Consider the following 17,821-nt stretch of genomic DNA (forward strand, 5'->3'; position numbering starts at 1 on the left):
AACAAAGCGTTGCTACCGAAAACACGCTCGAGAAAAATGGGGTCAAACTACGATAAACTCGATATAATAAGATTTGGCGAGCCGACATTTGAAGAATTGAAGCTGACTTAAAATAAGCGAACACTTGTGTCGAAAGCTGTGCTGCCCTCTGATGCTTGCCTTCTTTTTTTTTTGCGCACACTCAACAAGGGTATTCTCGATATTATTTGTTGGCTCATTCGTGGAAGATTGTTACTCGAGACTAACGCGGAGCGATTTACGCCGATGAAAGCTTTGTAGCTACCAATGCTGCAACAAAAACTCCGTTTTGAAACAGCTGCGCCAGTACTTACTCCTTTTTGCGAAATGTTGGGCAAGGCGGTTTTGACCGCTTTGCTTCGGAATCACAGCATCTGCATGCCGCTATAGTCAGAGCCCAGACAAGGATGGCTGTGGTAATACATGGCACGCCCGCTAGGGCCATCGCGATACTGCGAAGGCATCTGCTCGCAGCAAGAAGGCTCCACATACGTATTGTGTTATTGTAAATCTCGCACGAGAAAACGTTTCTATCTATTGTAGGTGTGAACTACTAAAGTGGTAGTGGCGTTTCATTTTGCACTAAAACAATGAACAATTGTCGACGCCAAACAACGCTTGTCGCGGTAGCAACAACAGACTGGAGAATTCCTTCACAGTGAAGTCTAGCGCCGAAAATAAAGGTTGAAAATGAGAAAAGATACGCTGTTTTATGGTGAACAACTCGAAGTGGCTTGCGTGTTAGTGTTAGACCGCTTTGTTTGTTGAGACCACCAACAGTCAGATGATATCACGGCGACGAAATGATTCGTTCAAACTACCGGAGAAAATTGAAATGCAGCACCAAAAACGGCACATTTCAAATACAATAGAAAGTTCAAAAATCTACGACACAGACACTTTCACCCTGGCACTGCGATCATACATCACAATCGATATAATAATACGAAGGCTAGCTTCGTTTTTGCTAAAATATCGGGCGTAGTGATGTCGAGGCATTTTGTTTTTAGATAAGGCAGTTTACCTATTTTGTGACAACACTTTCTGGCTTACATTGAAATTACGTGCCATGGAAAACAACAGAGAATTTGCATACAGGATACATTTTAAGAAAAAGACAACAGATTACCTGTTACTCTCTTTAAAGACACACGTCAACTCTCTTTCGCAGTGTTGCGCCTCCCACGACTCTCGGAAGAGAGCACAATGATAGACAAAGGCGTCTTAACGCGCATTTTTAGACAGATTGATATACGTGGCAAGCTAGTACTCACCAAAAAGAGTAAGAGGTAATCTTTCTCTTTTTTTTGAGCTAAGCCCTTTTAAGACGCGACCTATGAAGAACTGTCTGTGAATGCGTCAAAGTTACACAACGTTATTGAAGGTACTCGACATTCTGTTGCAACAAAAAATTTCGTCATAATACGTTGATTTGAATTCGCTTTAGTGTAATTACACCTACTTAAATTGTAACTAAATATCTATTTATCCAGAAGGCATTCACATTTCGTTTTCGCATAAATAGAATCAAATCTGAGTCTAGAAATACAGTGCAAATTGATTTTCGGTTTTGTTCATTTCGAGGGAAAAAAACTTATGCTTTTGCTGCTCGTCGCGCAAAGCGGCACGTAGAAACGAATCGTCAAACATGGCAGTGCCTCCAGCAATGTGATCGTATGCCACAGTAAACTGCGAAATGAAGTTAAATAACGACACACTTATTGCGCAGGAGGTGCAATTCACCCATACCTAAATGCATCTTGCTCTTTTCTATGCGTGAGGTATCGTGGGCAGACGCACAGAAGCAACAAGTTTCAGAAAAAGTTCTGTTGGGACCACCACCATGTCATCAGCGTGATATTCTGAAAGCGCTGAACATGTTTTTGCGCGATACAGAGCTCGACGAGAGACTGTAAATAGTTTTTGGACATTCAAGGACTTATTTCGTCGCCACTTTTTTCCATCATCATCATCCGCATCTTCTCTCCACTCTCTATACTACCACTCTCCCCTTTCCTACTGCTGAGTAGCAGGCCAGAACATTGATTCAGGCCGACCTCTCAGCTTTTCTGCCATAATAAACAATTTCTCTCTCTCTCGCTCTTTTCTAGCCACTAGACGACACAAAACGCAAAAACAAGTGATGTACGCAATTGTGTGCAAAGCGTCTCAAAGGGTTAGTGTATAGTTGGAAGAGGTCACATTCACCGCATAAGTAAAGGGAACCGTGGTTTATTTTTATGAGAAGTAAATTGAATATTCGAGATACCGCGAAACTTTACATTTTCCTTCAAGATAGCGCTGAATTGTGCTATAGTTGGTGGCCGTTGTCATTGCGGCCTCGTGCTGTATACTTGAATAAACAGAAACACGGACAACAACACAAAGATAACAAACGGCTCTAAAGCTAAAAACCGGTCCAGTATTCGTATTGTCCACGGCATTGCATGAAAGTTCATGAGAATATAGGTGACGAGACTGAGAATGAAACGTGGAATAAGTTAGGGAAGCCTAATAACCAATTCGAAGTGAAAAATTACTCACGGTAACCTAAACGATTGACACAGAATACAAATTATTACGAATCCTCCAAGATTGCATTTTCTGATTGGGAAAGCTGTAGCGAAGGCGTCATATTGGTATTCTCCTCCGACAACGTTTTGAGCAGTGCATCGTATGCCCTACATCATCGTAGAAATGGCGTGAAGCACAGAGATAAGGAAAGGTCCACACGTACACAGCGTACAAAGCGTTTGCGCTGTTTACGTGTGCTCCTTTCCTTGTCTCCGTTTTTCGCGCTGATTTTTATGATGACCGCAGTACAAGCTCGCCCAGCAAGCCACTCTGCTGCATGCCCTACGGTATAGGTTCACTTGTATGCCTGTTTCAGCGGTAACATCCATGAAGTTAAAGCGCGTTTTCCAACACGTGAACACCCTTTTCACCACTGCGTGCAACCAACTCATTTTCAGGAGCTTCTATTTAGCGAGAGGGTGATATCTCAGAATGAATCGCCAGACGAACACTAGCATAACGCTCCTTTGCCGGCCTTCTCTGCATTTTGTCCCATTTATTCAACCACACTAAAGCAATGTGCGTCAGCATCACTTCTCGTCACTAAGTGAGACATAGATAACCTGCCATGGTACGCAAAGCTACTAGCTTTAAACTCAGAGAAGGGTCATCCTGCAAGCAAAAATTACATTCGATTAGGCTGCTCAAAAATTGTGGCGGCTACTCGACCTTTCGTGCGTCACGTTTGTGTAAGTTTCACATCAAAAGGTTTGAAGAAAAGCTCGGTAGAATACTTCTACATTATACCGCCCCAGAAACATCCAGCGGCACACATCGTCTGGCAGGAAAAATGTGGAATTGCTACATTACCATGACGATTAAGTAAATCTTTAGAAATATCTTCGAACATCATCATTTCCTTGATTGAAGATCGCTTTCTGGCGATGCAAGAAAAAAACACAAGCTTGCACGAAGAAAATGAAGGTTATCGATGAATTGTTTATTGACATGCGGTCCTTGACATTTTAAAGTGTTTTAACCCATGTACAGCGGCGACGCTTTTATAAATACACCATTGGTACTATAAACCGGCATAATCACGTGATGTTTTGATAGGGTTAAGACGTGACGCAAAAAAAAGGAAAACAGGCCTAAGCTTTCCCTTAAAAATAATAATCAACGAGGCATTATCCACAACACCGTCAGCGGCGATGACTTCTTGTAGCCTTCAGAATTGTAAACCCTTCTGGCGATACACTTCCTAAGATGACGGATCACCGTTCGTAGTTCCATAACATTTGTGTTGACGTAAACAATACTTAGCAGCGTTGAATGAGAGGAAGGCACCACGTTGCTGACTGCTGTATCTGTGTGTCTGTGTCAATTTGCTCTTGTGCGCGCTGACATGAAGCTCTGCAATGTGGCAGGTATACTTTTCTCAGCTTCCGCCTTCATAGTCGCAAAATGCCAAGTTGCCAAGGTGGGCGATGGGTCAAAGCTTGCTGCTCAACACGCTAAACTGAAATGTCAGTACGTGGAGAAACCGTAAGTCACAGATGTACCATAAGCAACCTCTTGTGTAACTACGCGCCTAGCTTCAAGTTAAAAAGCATCTGCGGACTTAAAAGTGCGTATGTGCGTGCGAAGGTCGGCTTCTTTTCGTCAGTGGAATACGGTGCACATAGTCGGACTGCTCCTGTTTGGTAGAATCCTATATGTACTATTCGAACTACGTTCGCGATCTTCATATATATATATCTTTTTTTTAGATTTTAAGAAGTGACTCTTCAACATTTTAGTGACCCCGATGTATCTCTTTCAGTCTTTTGCGTCCTATTTTAGTATGCAAGGATGTTCTGAGATACTCACCTAGCAGCATTACATTTCTTACCTGAATGAAAGCTGTATCATTATGTTGCTAAATATGCTCCATGTTCAAGTACGTTGGCCCTCCTGAACCATTGTTACCATTATATCTGCCAAGCGCCTAATACCGATCAAATGTAGACCGTCTTGAAACATTGAATATTCCAGTTTGCTCCATATATTTATAGACTATACCTCAACTTCTTACCACAGTACTGTAGTTACTGTTCTTTTGATACCTAAAGACAATAGAGAACTACTTAGTTTTCTGGCTAAATTAGCAGTATTTTCCTGTGGAAGAAAACAGGGCTACATCTGATATCTTGTCCCATTTGATCAGATGACCCCCTCTAAAGTTTTCTGCTCTATGTCAAGCAGGATGCCGTGGTGATTAGCCTCATAAAAAGAACTGTTTTGGGGCAGAAGGGGTTCGGTGATTGTAATACCCCTTGAGGCCTACTGAACGCTTCCCACGCCACCTCTCACGGTCCTTTTCAATGCCCTATTCAGACTTTTCAGTAAGTTCTCGTTAGAGTCGTAGAGCGGATCGTGGAGCCAATCATGATGCGGGCCATACCGTTAGCGAAGCCGGCTGGCGAATGGCAAATCGCACTTCCGAAAGAAGTTTTGTGAATTCGAGCCCAAATTGCGAAATACGTATTCACCTAGAGTGGGGCTTACCGCAGCATCACAGAGGTATCCTAAATCGTTTCTTCTCTATATTGAAGTACCAATTGTGCGTTACGCAATAAAGTAGCTGAAGTACCCATCCAGCCTACAAGAAGACGATGTAACAGAATAATCTAATCTTAAAATACATAAGGACAATAGACCATGAATATGTCAAAACGCCCACGAATGCCAAGAATCAAAAACGAAGCATCTGCTTTTGAATTTATTAAATATCTTAAAGCAGTTTGTGTAGTGCTACTGGGGAACAGGGCTCTTAAATACAAAGCAAGTGATTACACAATTCCATCACTGGTTGAAATTAATGCTCCGGGAACAACGAAATCCATAAAAAAATCAAATTTTCTAAGAGCCATTATGGTGCGGTGTGTTTGATTAAGAGGACTCTAAATTACGTTAATTTTATTGTTTTTATTATTACTGGGAAGAACACAGATAAGGCGCGAAATTGTAACATTATGGCTAAGGTTATACCACCGATCTATGGTAAACTCACATTTATCTTCGCTTTATATCGTTTTTTCACGTACGCCCAAAACACTACTTGACATTAACTCCCGCGGCAGAAGCACTGCCTCGCTGCATTTTAGTGCTTTATATCAGTGTTCCAGTGACGAGGATGACGCTGGAGAAAGTGAACAATATCAGTCACTCATGAAAGGGTTGAAAACTTCGGAGTAAAAGATGAAATCTCTTCCGCTATTTCGGATACTAGGCGAAGAACTCGACAAAGCCCGGCGCAGCGCGGCAGCTCAGGCTGCTGCACTGCGTCGGCCTTTATCTATAGTTCTTACCGCGCTTTGTCAAAGGCCGACGCGATGAAAGGGCTGCCCGGGAATCACAACGCACTCATGCCTGTCATCAACATCATGATCATCAGCTTGGCTACGCCCACTGCAGGGAAAAGGCCTCTCCCATGTTCCGCCAATCAACCCGATGCTGTGCTTGCTGCTGCCACGTTATACCCGCGAACTTCTTAATCTCATCTTCCCACCTAACTTTCTGTCTCCCCCTCGCGCGTTTACCTTCTCTTGGAATCCAGTCAGTTACTCTTAATGACCAGCGGTTATCTTGCCTACGCGCTTCGTGCCCTGCCCATGTCCAATTCTTCTTGATTTCATGTATGATGTCCTTAACACTCGTTTGTTTCCTTACCCACTCTGCTCTCTTCTTGTCTTTTAAAAATATCTCTATTGAATTCCGAATGCTCCTTCTTTTTCAGTGAACCTCCGAAGGACACAATATTAAAAGTAAAAGGAAGCGGCTTTCACAATGAAGACTATCTAAACACACTGAAGAAAGCCAGCCGTGTTTGTTTGCCAAAACCATGCGAGAACATAACGGCATATTCTGGATATATTCCTGTTGACGAAAAGAAAGAGTCGTCATTCTTATTCTTCTTGCACATTAAATCAGAGGTAAACTGCTTCTAATTTAAATGTTGTTGAGATACGTTTGCTTTCAATTAACTTGATTTCACGCAAACGTTGTATGCTAAAATTATTGCATAAATAAATGCATACGAATACGGGTAATACGAAATACCTTTCTTTTTCTGCATTTGATAGATTTTGCGAATTCACGCTTCCTCCTTCGGCTTCTTCACATGAAGCAAGCAAAAGGAAAAAAACAGGTTTAAGAAGCATAACCCTTCTGTGAAATACTCATCTTTCACTACGTAGAATTTCCAACCTCTTTTAACACAAAATGGTTTTATGCCGGGGTCCACCAAGATTTGCATGACGTATTTCCGTCACGGAAATACGTCAGCAAAATGAACGCCATCAAATGGCAAAGAAAAAACTGAGAAGAGGTTCCGACGACAGGAGTCGAACCCATGACCTCTGGGTCCGCGACGATGGCTGGCGGGCGTTTAGCCCACTGAGCTACCGCCAAACATATAACGGAGGCTACATGAACGCGCCCTTTATCTTTCAAACTTTCCTCTCGCAGTGATTTTGCATGGATGGATGGATGCATGCTATGAGCGTCCCCTTTATAACGGGGTGGTGACATGTGTGTCACCAGGCTCGAAAAACAAAGCAAAAACGGGCCTTGCTGCGACCATTCCATTCGGCACGTTTCCAATAGAAGTGTAATTTCGTTTAACACACCGTGGGGTGGCGGCTTTAGCGCAAGCCTCGCTCATAGCATCCATCCATATCGACAAATAGCTCTCCGACGCTCGCCTGGCTGTCGCACCGCGTTCCCCGCTCGCCCTGTGAGAATTAACTGCAAGGCACAACGCGCACAGCGTTTCTTTCCGCGTTTCGCGACGCTGTGGAGGAGTGCATATCAAGTATATTAAGTGCTTGTTGATGCCATATTTGCGTGGGATTCACCATATGCGGTGTCCAGGTATACGTTAAGAACTACAGCTACCGCAAGGGTTAAATCATGATCATGGGCGTTAGTCACCGGTACGGAGATGTGCCAGTAGGCGTCAACGTGAGTGCGTCCAGATCAGGCGGTGCTACATCTGCCAAACAACAATAGGCATTATACAAGCTCTGATATACCAATGCACTAAAGCAATCAACTACTTCTGTGACGACATGTTTCACTTTCGTGTTATACTGATTCACATGACAGAGGGATCAACCATCCTTTAGTGTAAGAATTCCTAAAACGTTGTGCGAGCCAGAGCAGATTAGAGCACGCTTAAATGCCGAATTTACCTCTTTCTTTAGTCGCAGCAAATTGTCATGGTCCGTGACCCGGGGAGGTGGAAAACAGTGATGATAGCGTGTTTCTAAGTGTTTTACAAGTGACAGAGATTGGATGGTTCATCATAGTTGTAATCATGCGATTTAAACCCCAGAAAACACGCTAAATATACTAGCCAACATTAATGCAATTTCTTGCAGTAATTCAAGCACCGTTGCCTACTCTATATAATGTATAACTCGTCCATTAGTGTATCTCGTTAATGGGTACTCCGCTAACCCACTATGCGTCAGAATGAGGGAGAGAGCTATGCCATAATACCAGCACTGCAATAGTGTCGCTGCGATGAGGTTGCCAGCGCAGTGCTTCGGGCTAGGGGTCTTATATCTGTGGTGCGATCTTGTACGCGTTCCAGAATAGGCACGGAGGCGTGGCGTTACATCCAGACGCACGCGATTGGTCAATGCGGGACCGTGACGTCTGTCGCAGTTCACATTGGCCATTCGTGTGCGGCTGGATGTAACGCATGCCTCAGTGCTTATTTGGAATGCGTACAAGATCGCACCACTGGTCGAGACGAAGAACCGCCCCCGTTAGTTAGCATATGCGGGCCGTGAGTTTTCGCTTGGTGGACGAGAGGAAAACGTGAGCTCCCTGAGCGCGTAAACAGCTCATAGCTGATGGGTAGCCATATGTACAAATGGCCGCTTGTCTTCAAATTTACTTCACGGCCAAACGAGCTCATCTACACTAGACATAAGAGACAGCCATGCGGACCAGTTACCTGAGCCAGCTTGGCAACGGAAAACTGCTCCTGTCTTGCGTCATTGTGTCTGCACTCGGTAATCGCGCATCATATGGGTATTAACCTTATGCGCATCACCGCATAACCATGAGCATTACATAAGTCGTCACAACGAAATTGTCACTTCTCACACTCCTTCATCCTTTTCAGAGGGCTGTGTCGCTACATCTGATGCTAAAGATGGAAAAATTCATGAACAGCTGGTGTCGCCAGAGTCAACGTTTCGACAAGTGGACTTACACTTGCGAAACTTTGGTTCCAGAGACACTCCCTGAACCAGGATTTTATTATTACTTTTTACCGATTCCCGCTTGGATCATCCCTATATCTTCCGTCTTCTTTGTACTAAATCTGGTTATGCATATGGCACAATATTAAAAGCACACAGCAATTATAATTTATGCAAGCCAACAAGTCAATGTTTTCACCAGTTTGTAATTAATTAATATTGCTAGTATCTCCATCCGTGCAGTAAAGAAGTGTGAAGAGGTCTTGCCAAAGTGCGTTTGAGCAAAAGCTTTTAACCTCTAGGCCATACCATACAGATTACGGCCAGCAAACACACAGAAGTACTTACTGATGCTTTTTGTGTACCTTCTTTCTAATGCTGGTAGTACAAATCACTGAATGAATAGCTGTACGCAATTAAGATTAGCAAACGACGCGAAAGCACTTTGAAGGCTTCGCGTCTGGTGGGATTTACTGCGATCTCATACGCCTTCTTTTTCCCGCTTCCTTTATGAGCCGGCAGAGAGCTCAGGTCTCTTTTAAGACAGCGCTCTTCGGAATAGTCATTTTGCCTTAGCTTCATTTGTCTCTCTCTCTCTCTTTCTCTCTCTCTCTCTCTATGTAAAGTATATTGTCAGGCTAAAAGAAGACGCAACGTTGGTGCACAAAACATGGCTCAGGACGTGTCAGTTTTACTGCACAGGAAACGCCCCATCTATGGAGCATAATAAAAGAGGTTTCTTTTCGAAAGCTACAATATGATATATTTTCCATACCCCGCTTGCGCTCTTGTCATGGCGGTGCTACCACACGCCTTCCACTTATGAGTGCGCTCTAACATAGGCACGGAAATCACGCACCACCTGAGGAAGGAGTGCACAAATTTGGCCATATGATTCCCTTTTCTAAACGACAATTTCGCGCCGAATTGTTACTCCTCACACAATCAGAAGTTCCGACATATTCGTGGTCAATAGAATAGGCACAGTGTCATAATAGTGTCAAATAGTAGACACATGCAAAGTAAAGCTATGCAGTACTTATGTCATGTAACCAGCACTACAACACCCTCACTTTTCCAGCATCCTTTGAGATATGCCCAATCGGCGTACGGACTTTCATAGACGTCCGCTACATCACCGCAAAAGTAAAAGGTAAAATTATCAAGTTCAACTGGCGATGTTTGCGATATTTTTATGCAACAGCGAAGTTCAAAGCTCTAATGTTCCTTCAAACGTGTTCGTCAAAGCTGAGCATAGTTTTGAGAACACTTGTAATATGCCATGGTGGCCTGGTGGCTATAGAGTAGAGCTCCTGAGCAAGAAGTCGTGGGTTCAATGCCATGCTGTGGATGGCAAATTTGAGTGTTCAGTGAGCTCGAAATGCAAACTCTCTCGTTCTTAGATTTAGGTAGGCCTCAAAGGATCGTAAGTGGTCAAAGTTAATCCAGGGTGCCACACAACGACCTGCCTGAAGATCATGCCATCCTTCTGGCACGTCAAATCCCGAGAACATGACACATGATTTAATTAAAATACAAAGGAACATTCTCTCAGCTGTTTTAAAACTACAACAGAAATGCTCTCTGCTGGGAGAACTCCAAGCTCTCTCAAGATGTTTCTCCCGGCACTGGTGGCAGAAAGCCTGGTAAACTGTGCCCTCTCTTGTGACTCGGCTGTCACTTCCAACGTGTTGTGCATGCCGAGGTGGAGCAGTCTCTCCGAGCTCGTGTACATGGGAAGCCCGAGGACTCTCTTGACCGTCTTTCTGATCAACGTGTTCAGCTTGTCCCACTCCGACCTCTGCCAGTTGTGCATGGCCGCGACGTAGGTGAAGTGACAAATCACGAAAGCATCGACCACCCTGACAATGTCCTCACACAGTCCTTGCTGCCGGCTGGCAACCCTTCTTATTAACCAGACTGCATTGTCCGTTTTCTTGGTAAGCTTCAGTACAGTCTGGTTATTAGAGCCGTTCGACTCAGTTATCACACCCCGAGCGTGAGGGGTGTCCACCCTAGGGATGACACCAACATCAGTTGTCCTTAGAGTGATGTCGATGTCCTCTACAGGCCTCTAACCTTTCGGTTTGGGGCCTCTGTACTTGGGCCTGTACAGTAGCAGCTCTGATTTCCGCGACGAGCTTCGGAGTCCGGTCGGTATCAGGTAGTCTTCTGTGACCTCGATGGCATCTTGAAGCGCAGCGTCCAAGTGTCCATCGCTGCCATCGCTGCCCCATATGGTGACATCGTCTGCATATATCGTGCGATTAATGCCGTAGACCTCGATAAGTTTCCTTGATAGACCGATCATGGCGCGGTTAAAGAGGGTCGGGCATATGATTAACCCTTGTGGCGTCCCTTTAGAACGGAGCCTAACCGAGTCTGACGCGAGGTCTCCCAGTTTGAGGATGGCTTCCCTGCCCGCCAGAAATGATCTCGTGTGGTTATGAAAGTGCTTGCCCAGACCAAGGCTTGAGATCGTTCTCAAGACATAGGAGTGGAGGATGTTGTCGAAGGCCTTCTCCAAGTCAAGCCCAAGGATGGCTCTCGTGTTGCGATTGATGACCTGATCTTTGAATAACTTCATGCATCTTGAGTAGAAAGGCCCGGGCCCGGAGTTGCTGTTTTGTCGACGCAGCACGGTACCCAGGCGAAAAAAGGATTTGTTGCTGTCAGCGTTCATCAAGATGGGAAAGTCACAAACTCCTCGACAGTCCGCACGACGGCGGCCGAGGTTGCGGAACAGGTCGCGATATCCTTGGCCCTGCTAGACGACGGGAGAACGACAATATAGAGCGACTCGAGATCGGCGGTCCGAAAATTCACCAAGGGCACCGTCCCGGAATGAGCCTTGCGGATCCTACGATATAAGGAAGCAAAGCAACACACGATCGTCTGGTTCCCCGCTCACATGGGAGAGATCAGAGGGCGCTCCGTCCAACCTCAATGAGTCGGCCCACAGAGCAGCGCGAGGAGTCATCGACCATGTGACTACCCAGTGGCGCGGCGCTGGTGTTCTGGACAATAGGGATCCCCCAGCCACGTACAATGAACTAACGAAGAAGTTTTATCTGAGGAAGCGAAAGTATCCGCCGCCGCACAGTAAACTGAACAGGCCTCAGGCATTGCCGCGCAGACTCTTGCAGGTCGGCACATATCCTAGTCCCGCACTCTTGCACGATATGTACCCCGAAATTCAGACGCCATACAGTTGCGCGCTTTGCTCAGACATTGCCAGCTTAGACCACAGGCTCTGGCGGTGCCTCGCGTTACGGGCATACGAAGACGTTACATCGTTCAAGTGGGATGCTGAGCTACGCAGTCCGGATTTGAAAACACAACTGTGGGCAGTCCAACGGGCCCGCGACGTGCCGGAGGGGCTAGGCCTATCTGTCCCGACGTGGGAGTGGCCTGCTACGTGTTAGTTCAAGTCCCGGCGGACCTGAATAAAGTCTATTTCTATTGCATCGCATCGGCTGAAAGAATTGCAGTAGTGCGCTTCTACATCGTTCGTATAACTATTTCTATCATCATTTTGCCAGAAGTTTCTAGCAAGAAATAACAATAAAGCTTATGACGGTGATACTTGCAAAGCCTTAAGTGACATAACAACGCAAAAAAGAACTAGAAATTAACAAGAAAGAATATGAATGAAGTTATGTGAAAAATACTTTTATTCTCCTTTCAGGATGATATGAAGAAACCTCTTCTCTTGTGGCTGCAAGGTGGACCTGGTAAATCTTCGCTTTTTGGCCAATTTCTGGAGAATGGGCCCCTTGGAATCGACACCTCAGGCCAACTCTTCTACCGACAACACACTCTTCAGCGTGATTTCAATATAATTTACCTGGACCAGCCTGTTGGATCAGGATACAGCTTCGATATAAAGGGGAAGTACCTATCCTCGCTCGAAGATGCATCCACGCATGTCATAACATTTTTCGAACAATTCCTGGAAATATTTCGCGAATACAAAGGAAGAGACTTCTATATAGCTGGCGAGTCTTATGGAGGTAATGACCCCTTTCTTTTACTGCTTGCTATGTAGAATGTTTTTTCTTCACTTTTTCAACAACAAAGTACCAAGCACACCATATAGGACTACAACAGAAAAGAAGTTAAACATATCTGTGCAGTTCCTAGACAATTCATCGTTTCTCGAGCGAAAGAAAAGTCGAGCAAGACACTGAAGTTTAATTCGCTATTGCCGACAACTTTGGAAAGGCCATATACAACATGTCCCACGGAAAAGCGGCCGAAGATGGCGGTATAAAAGTCAAATTGATCAAAGAGGGAGTGGATTTTATATGGAAGAAACTTTCGATAATCTACGCTCAATGTCTCAGAACTTCAGATGTGCCAGTAAGCTGCAAAAAAGTCAGTATTATAATAATACACAACAAGAGAGCTGATAGAGATTTGAAGAAACACTGACCCATCAGAATACTTTCAGTACTGTACAAAATAGTCACGAACGTGATATGAAACAGGCTAAGAGAAAGGCTCCTGAAATCAACCTGTGAAGCAGGCCGGCTTCAGGAAGGGGTTCTCTACAATGGATCAAGCAACGTGAACAATCAAGTAGTAGAGAAACTTCCCGAGTGCAAGAAGCATCTGCATGTAGCTTTCAAAGAATCTGAAAACGCATTCGACTCAGTAGAGATAAGCGCTATGCCATCAAGGAGTACATGGAATATGTAGAGAGTGTTTTTTTTTACAGCGCAAGCTGTTATGAGATCACAACGACAGCCGATTTTGGCGCCGCAGTCGTCCACCGCCGCCGGTGTCTGTAACGTCAATCGCGCGAAATCAAGAAACTGAGCTGAGAAAAAATATCCAGGATCGGACGGAACTCGCAGCCGAGCCATCTGCGTGGCAATCGAGTATTCTACAACAAAGCCACGCTGCGTAACGAACTGCCTATCGAGGCATCGTTTAAAGTTTCCAGCCCATTAAAAAGGGCTCAACCATAATTATTCATCTTCATCAGCCACAGCATCAACAAAGTGCACATAATGCCCCCCTGAAGATGTGTAGCGGGTACTGCTCTTCTCCGCGGAATGACGAATATTGGCAGAGTGGGTGGTTATCTACTACAAAATAATTATGATGGTTTATGGCGTGGTGGCTACCTTGCAAGTGTACTTGTATTAGGTGCCCCATGAGAGTTTACAATGGGCTCTAGAAAGGCCGCTCTTCCGGCTTTCACTGTGGCTGTGCTGCGTGTTCCGCGCCGGCCTGGGGATTTTTAACGCGAAAGCGTTAAAGAGCTCATTTCGCAGAAATGCCGGTGTCGTCTTCGTTGGTTGTGACCGAATAATCATCATCTTCTCCGTGACTGAAAAATCGAGAAAGATGCAAATAAAATAAATTATAAAGATCTTCAGGTTCGAGTGACACTCGAACCCAGTCCGTCTGCGTGGCAAGCGGGTGCTCTTAAGAGCCCCGCTATTGCATGTAGCTGCTCCGAAAAAAAAAAACACTATATAAATGTCATGTAGTGGAAGGAGTCCCCTTAACGCATGTAATATTGTGTGGCAGAAGCGTAGAATCGCGCCAGGCGTCAAAACATGGGAATTGCGCAACGAGTGGGTGGATTAAAGCTGACCATCCAATTACAAAGTGTGCAGCTCCGCTGGTGCGCCTAACATCTTACGGACACGTAGTGGGTACTTTCGCCAATTTGCAAGAGGAAGAATAATGGCTCAGTCGGCACTTCGCCACTGTACGTGCAGTAGGCTTTCTAGAATAGTTTGCAGCGGCCATTGTTAAGGGCACAAACGTTCCTGTCCTTGCGCTGCGGTTGAAGGCGATGGGCACCAGGCCCGATTATGCTATCGCATTCTACTCTTTAAGGCTAAGCTCAAGCATCCTCCAAGTTTTCCTTCGCATATGCTTTTTCTCGCTTATCTGTTTCGTTCGCGCTGTACCCAAGAAAACCGCGATTCCCACCTCTTCTTTCACTGCACAGCAGAAAAATAGGGGGCAGCCACCATCGCGCTTTCTCTCGCAAACAAGCGGAGGAGTTCTTTGCGCTTATTCAGAGTTTAAGAAAGACACAGATAAGTTTATACACGAAACGCAAAGAATGAGCGGTTCACTTGTGTATATGAAGCGAATTGCTGTTTTTCCTGACCATATTCTGCTGCGACACGCTGTTTTTCAAAGTTCATCATGAGGTGTTGCGGTCTGACGTCCACTTTTTTTTTGTATTTAGAGATACCCAATAAAGTGGATGGAAGAACGCTCGCCGTTGTAGCTCAGTTGGTAGAGCATCCGACGCGTTATCCCAAAGTTGTAGGTTCGGTCCCCACCGGCGGAAAGTTGTCTTTTCGTTTGCTTTAATTTCTTTACTTTGCATTTATATAATAAATACTGCATGGCAGTTAAAAACAACAAATAATGTCTGCTACGCTTTTTTGGCTTCACTGCTTGTTGGGTTCATTATGCCAGGGGTCTCAAACTCACTTGAGCTAGAGGGCCGCAGTCACAGAACCTAGTCCCACAAAAGAAATGCCGGAGCGGGGGAAGCGAGAGAGGGGGGGGGGGGGGGGGAAGGGACCTAGTTTGTACACAATGTCACCTAACATTGCCGTTTGAAAAAACAGCTTTCTCATATATCATATATGGGTCATTTCTGTAGAAGATTCGTCGCCAGTATTCCAACAAGATACCGATACCGATCTCCAACATGACTAGAATGTGGACGCTGAATCTGAAATATAGAGTTGTTTCCCGGCTATGTATCGGTTAGGGTGACTGCAGGGGAGGGGGGGTCACGAAAAACAGGGCTTTAGTCCTGTCATGCCAGGGCAGCTCACTAACATACTATTCAGAACATAAAACAATATGGGACGAAGACAGTCATGTGCGGGCCGGGCCGCTAGCGGGAGTTTCGCGGGCCGCGTGCTTGAGATCCCTGCATTAGGCTGTGTTTGAGTAAGAAAACGAGCCCTTGATCAACTTCCCTCCTTTCATTCGTAGTGGGCTATGAGGAAGTCGCAGGGAAGAGATCTAGGAAATTTTATTGACCTCAGATAATTTAACGCGCGCCACAAGCACCGTAGGTCAGCTTTATTGTAATCCACCTTTATTGGAATGCGCCCGCCTTGGTCGCTGCTGAAAGCTTCGAGTTCACCTTCTGGAACTCAATAGCAGAGCCATTGTGCCACTTCGGCAGGAACAACAATCTACGATCGCCGTAAGATCGCTGCATATGCACGGAATCGCTATCGAAAGTCACTGTACACGTAGGCTGCTCATAGCAAACGAGCATGAAGAGAGCATTTCGAAAGAGGAGAAATGAGTTCTGAATATGCCCGCAATTATATAGACTTGCTCCCCATGTAACCCTAATTGTGAAACGCATTTCTTTTTTCGTTTCTTCCAGCAAGATTCACCGTTGGAGTGGCGCATAAGTTAAAGAACAAGCTACCCCTGAAGCTCAAAGGGGTCATGCTTGGCGTCGGTTTTCTATTCCCTCTTCTAGACATCATTAACTCCACTGATTTCCTTTATTACGCAAGGCTCCTGGACAACTGCAGTCGCGATTTGTTCGCTGAAAGATTTGACAATATCAAGCACTTAGCTGCGCATAAAAAATATCTGCTAAACGCTACTGTACTATTGAGCCAAACAGTTTTAAACTTGCGTAAGCCAGGTCAAACAAGCCTATTTGAAAAGCTAACCGGCTTCAAACACCACGGAAGCATAATATCCCCTCAAGTACCCAAGGAAGCTCTTTTTTACTACCGTTATGCAAATAGCTCGGGCTTCAAAAAAATTATTCACGTTGACGCTACAAGGACACTTGATGGCACGAGGTACAACGTAGCGATGCAACTGGCGTTACACGACTTCTTTGTAGATCACCGCGAAGCATTACTTTACGTATTAAATAATGCGCGTGTCCTTTTTTACACGGCGCAACTGGACGACGTGTTTCCGGCCCTTAACATTGATCAGTCCTTCAAGAAGCTACAATGGCGAGGATATGAGGCATTCAAAGTATCTCAACGCATGCATTGGCACCGACAAAATAACGCATCACTTGAACTCCTCGGTTACTTGAAAAGAGCTGGCGCTCTCATGTATGCCAATGTTTTATTTGGAGGTCACTACATTTCACTCGATCGTTCGTCCGCTGTAAGCGAACTGTACAGCCACTTTCTGAAAGTCATGAAAGGACCACCTGCACAGCCCAGTCCCGGAGAGACTAATAGCTGTTAGTTCCATCTACCGAGATGTACGTGAATCAAAATAAACAAAGTAAACCCCCGCGTCACTGTTTCAAGACCAATCCTTCCCTTCGAAACAAACAGCTTTTTGATAAATTCTTGCTGAAATCTGTTACGCTACTATGCTGTTCTTTTCTCTTCCTGCTAATGGAACATTCTGAAGCTTCTGCTGATTTCAATAACAGTTTGCGCAACACCTGATAGTTCCTACAACACCTGCGTAAAAATTTCAGTGCCATCACCTAGCGGCGCTTTAGAACTTCGCAGCTAATTATAACCGCTAGGTCTGCATAACCTAGCAATGCTTGCATAAACCTCAATTAAGGCACTTCATTACAAACAAGTTTCCATGGGTTCCTTCTACAGCCTGAGCCAAATATTCACATTATTGGAGTATTTTTGGAGCACAGGCATCATTCAAGTCAAGGTAATTTGAAGCACGTTGCCTTCTATAGGCAGTCTAGGGCTGTTGCTTTTATAGTTTCGCAAGGCTACAGATGCTTCAACAATCAGTCTTTCTTTTATCTAAAGGAACACAAGTGTTGAACGAGCCAGGTAATTTAATTGTACAGTGTAAATAAAGAGCTAGGGGCTAGCTTTTTAACTGCATGTGACGATATTTTCACATTGTTATGGAGATAAAGTCGCACCACGTTAGCAATCAGCCTATTGAGAATTAAAGGGGTACGACACGAATATTTTCAGTCGTTCTTTTTGCGTCAAACGGAGGTCAAGCCCTCAAGAGCCTAGAAAAGGTAGTCTGTTTTCAAAAGCTAGTTTGGGTTCCTCCTGTAC

General features: G+C 44.9%; 2 protein-coding genes across 3 annotated transcripts in view; one reads left to right on the forward strand and one right to left on the reverse strand.

The window, feature by feature from the left end:
- Positions 1–464, reverse strand: part of LOC119372061 (probable serine carboxypeptidase CPVL) — a 183,654-nt gene extending 183,190 nt beyond the window's left edge. For both annotated transcript variants that reach the window (XM_049420237.1, XM_049420238.1), the window contains exon 1: positions 333–464. In XM_049420237.1, coding sequence (XP_049276194.1) covers positions 333–463 — 131 coding nt within the window. In that variant the 5' untranslated portion in view covers position 464. The remainder of the gene's footprint in view (positions 1–332) is intronic.
- A 3,389-nt stretch (positions 465–3,853) lies between these two features.
- On the forward strand, positions 3,854–17,063 carry LOC119372067 (venom serine carboxypeptidase). Its single transcript, XM_037642520.2, has 4 exons — positions 3,854–4,077; positions 6,311–6,506; positions 12,478–12,802; positions 16,180–17,063. The coding sequence occupies exons 1-4, from the start codon at positions 3,938–3,940 to the stop codon at positions 17,016–17,018; spliced, it is 1,500 nt and encodes a 499-aa protein (XP_037498448.1). The 5' UTR covers positions 3,854–3,937; the 3' UTR covers positions 17,019–17,063.
- Positions 17,064–17,821: the final 758 nt, after the last annotated feature.

Source organism: Rhipicephalus sanguineus, chromosome 10 (assembly GCF_013339695.2).
Source record: "Rhipicephalus sanguineus isolate Rsan-2018 chromosome 10, BIME_Rsan_1.4, whole genome shotgun sequence".
In the NCBI taxonomy this organism is placed as follows: Eukaryota; Metazoa; Arthropoda; class Arachnida; order Ixodida; family Ixodidae; genus Rhipicephalus; species Rhipicephalus sanguineus.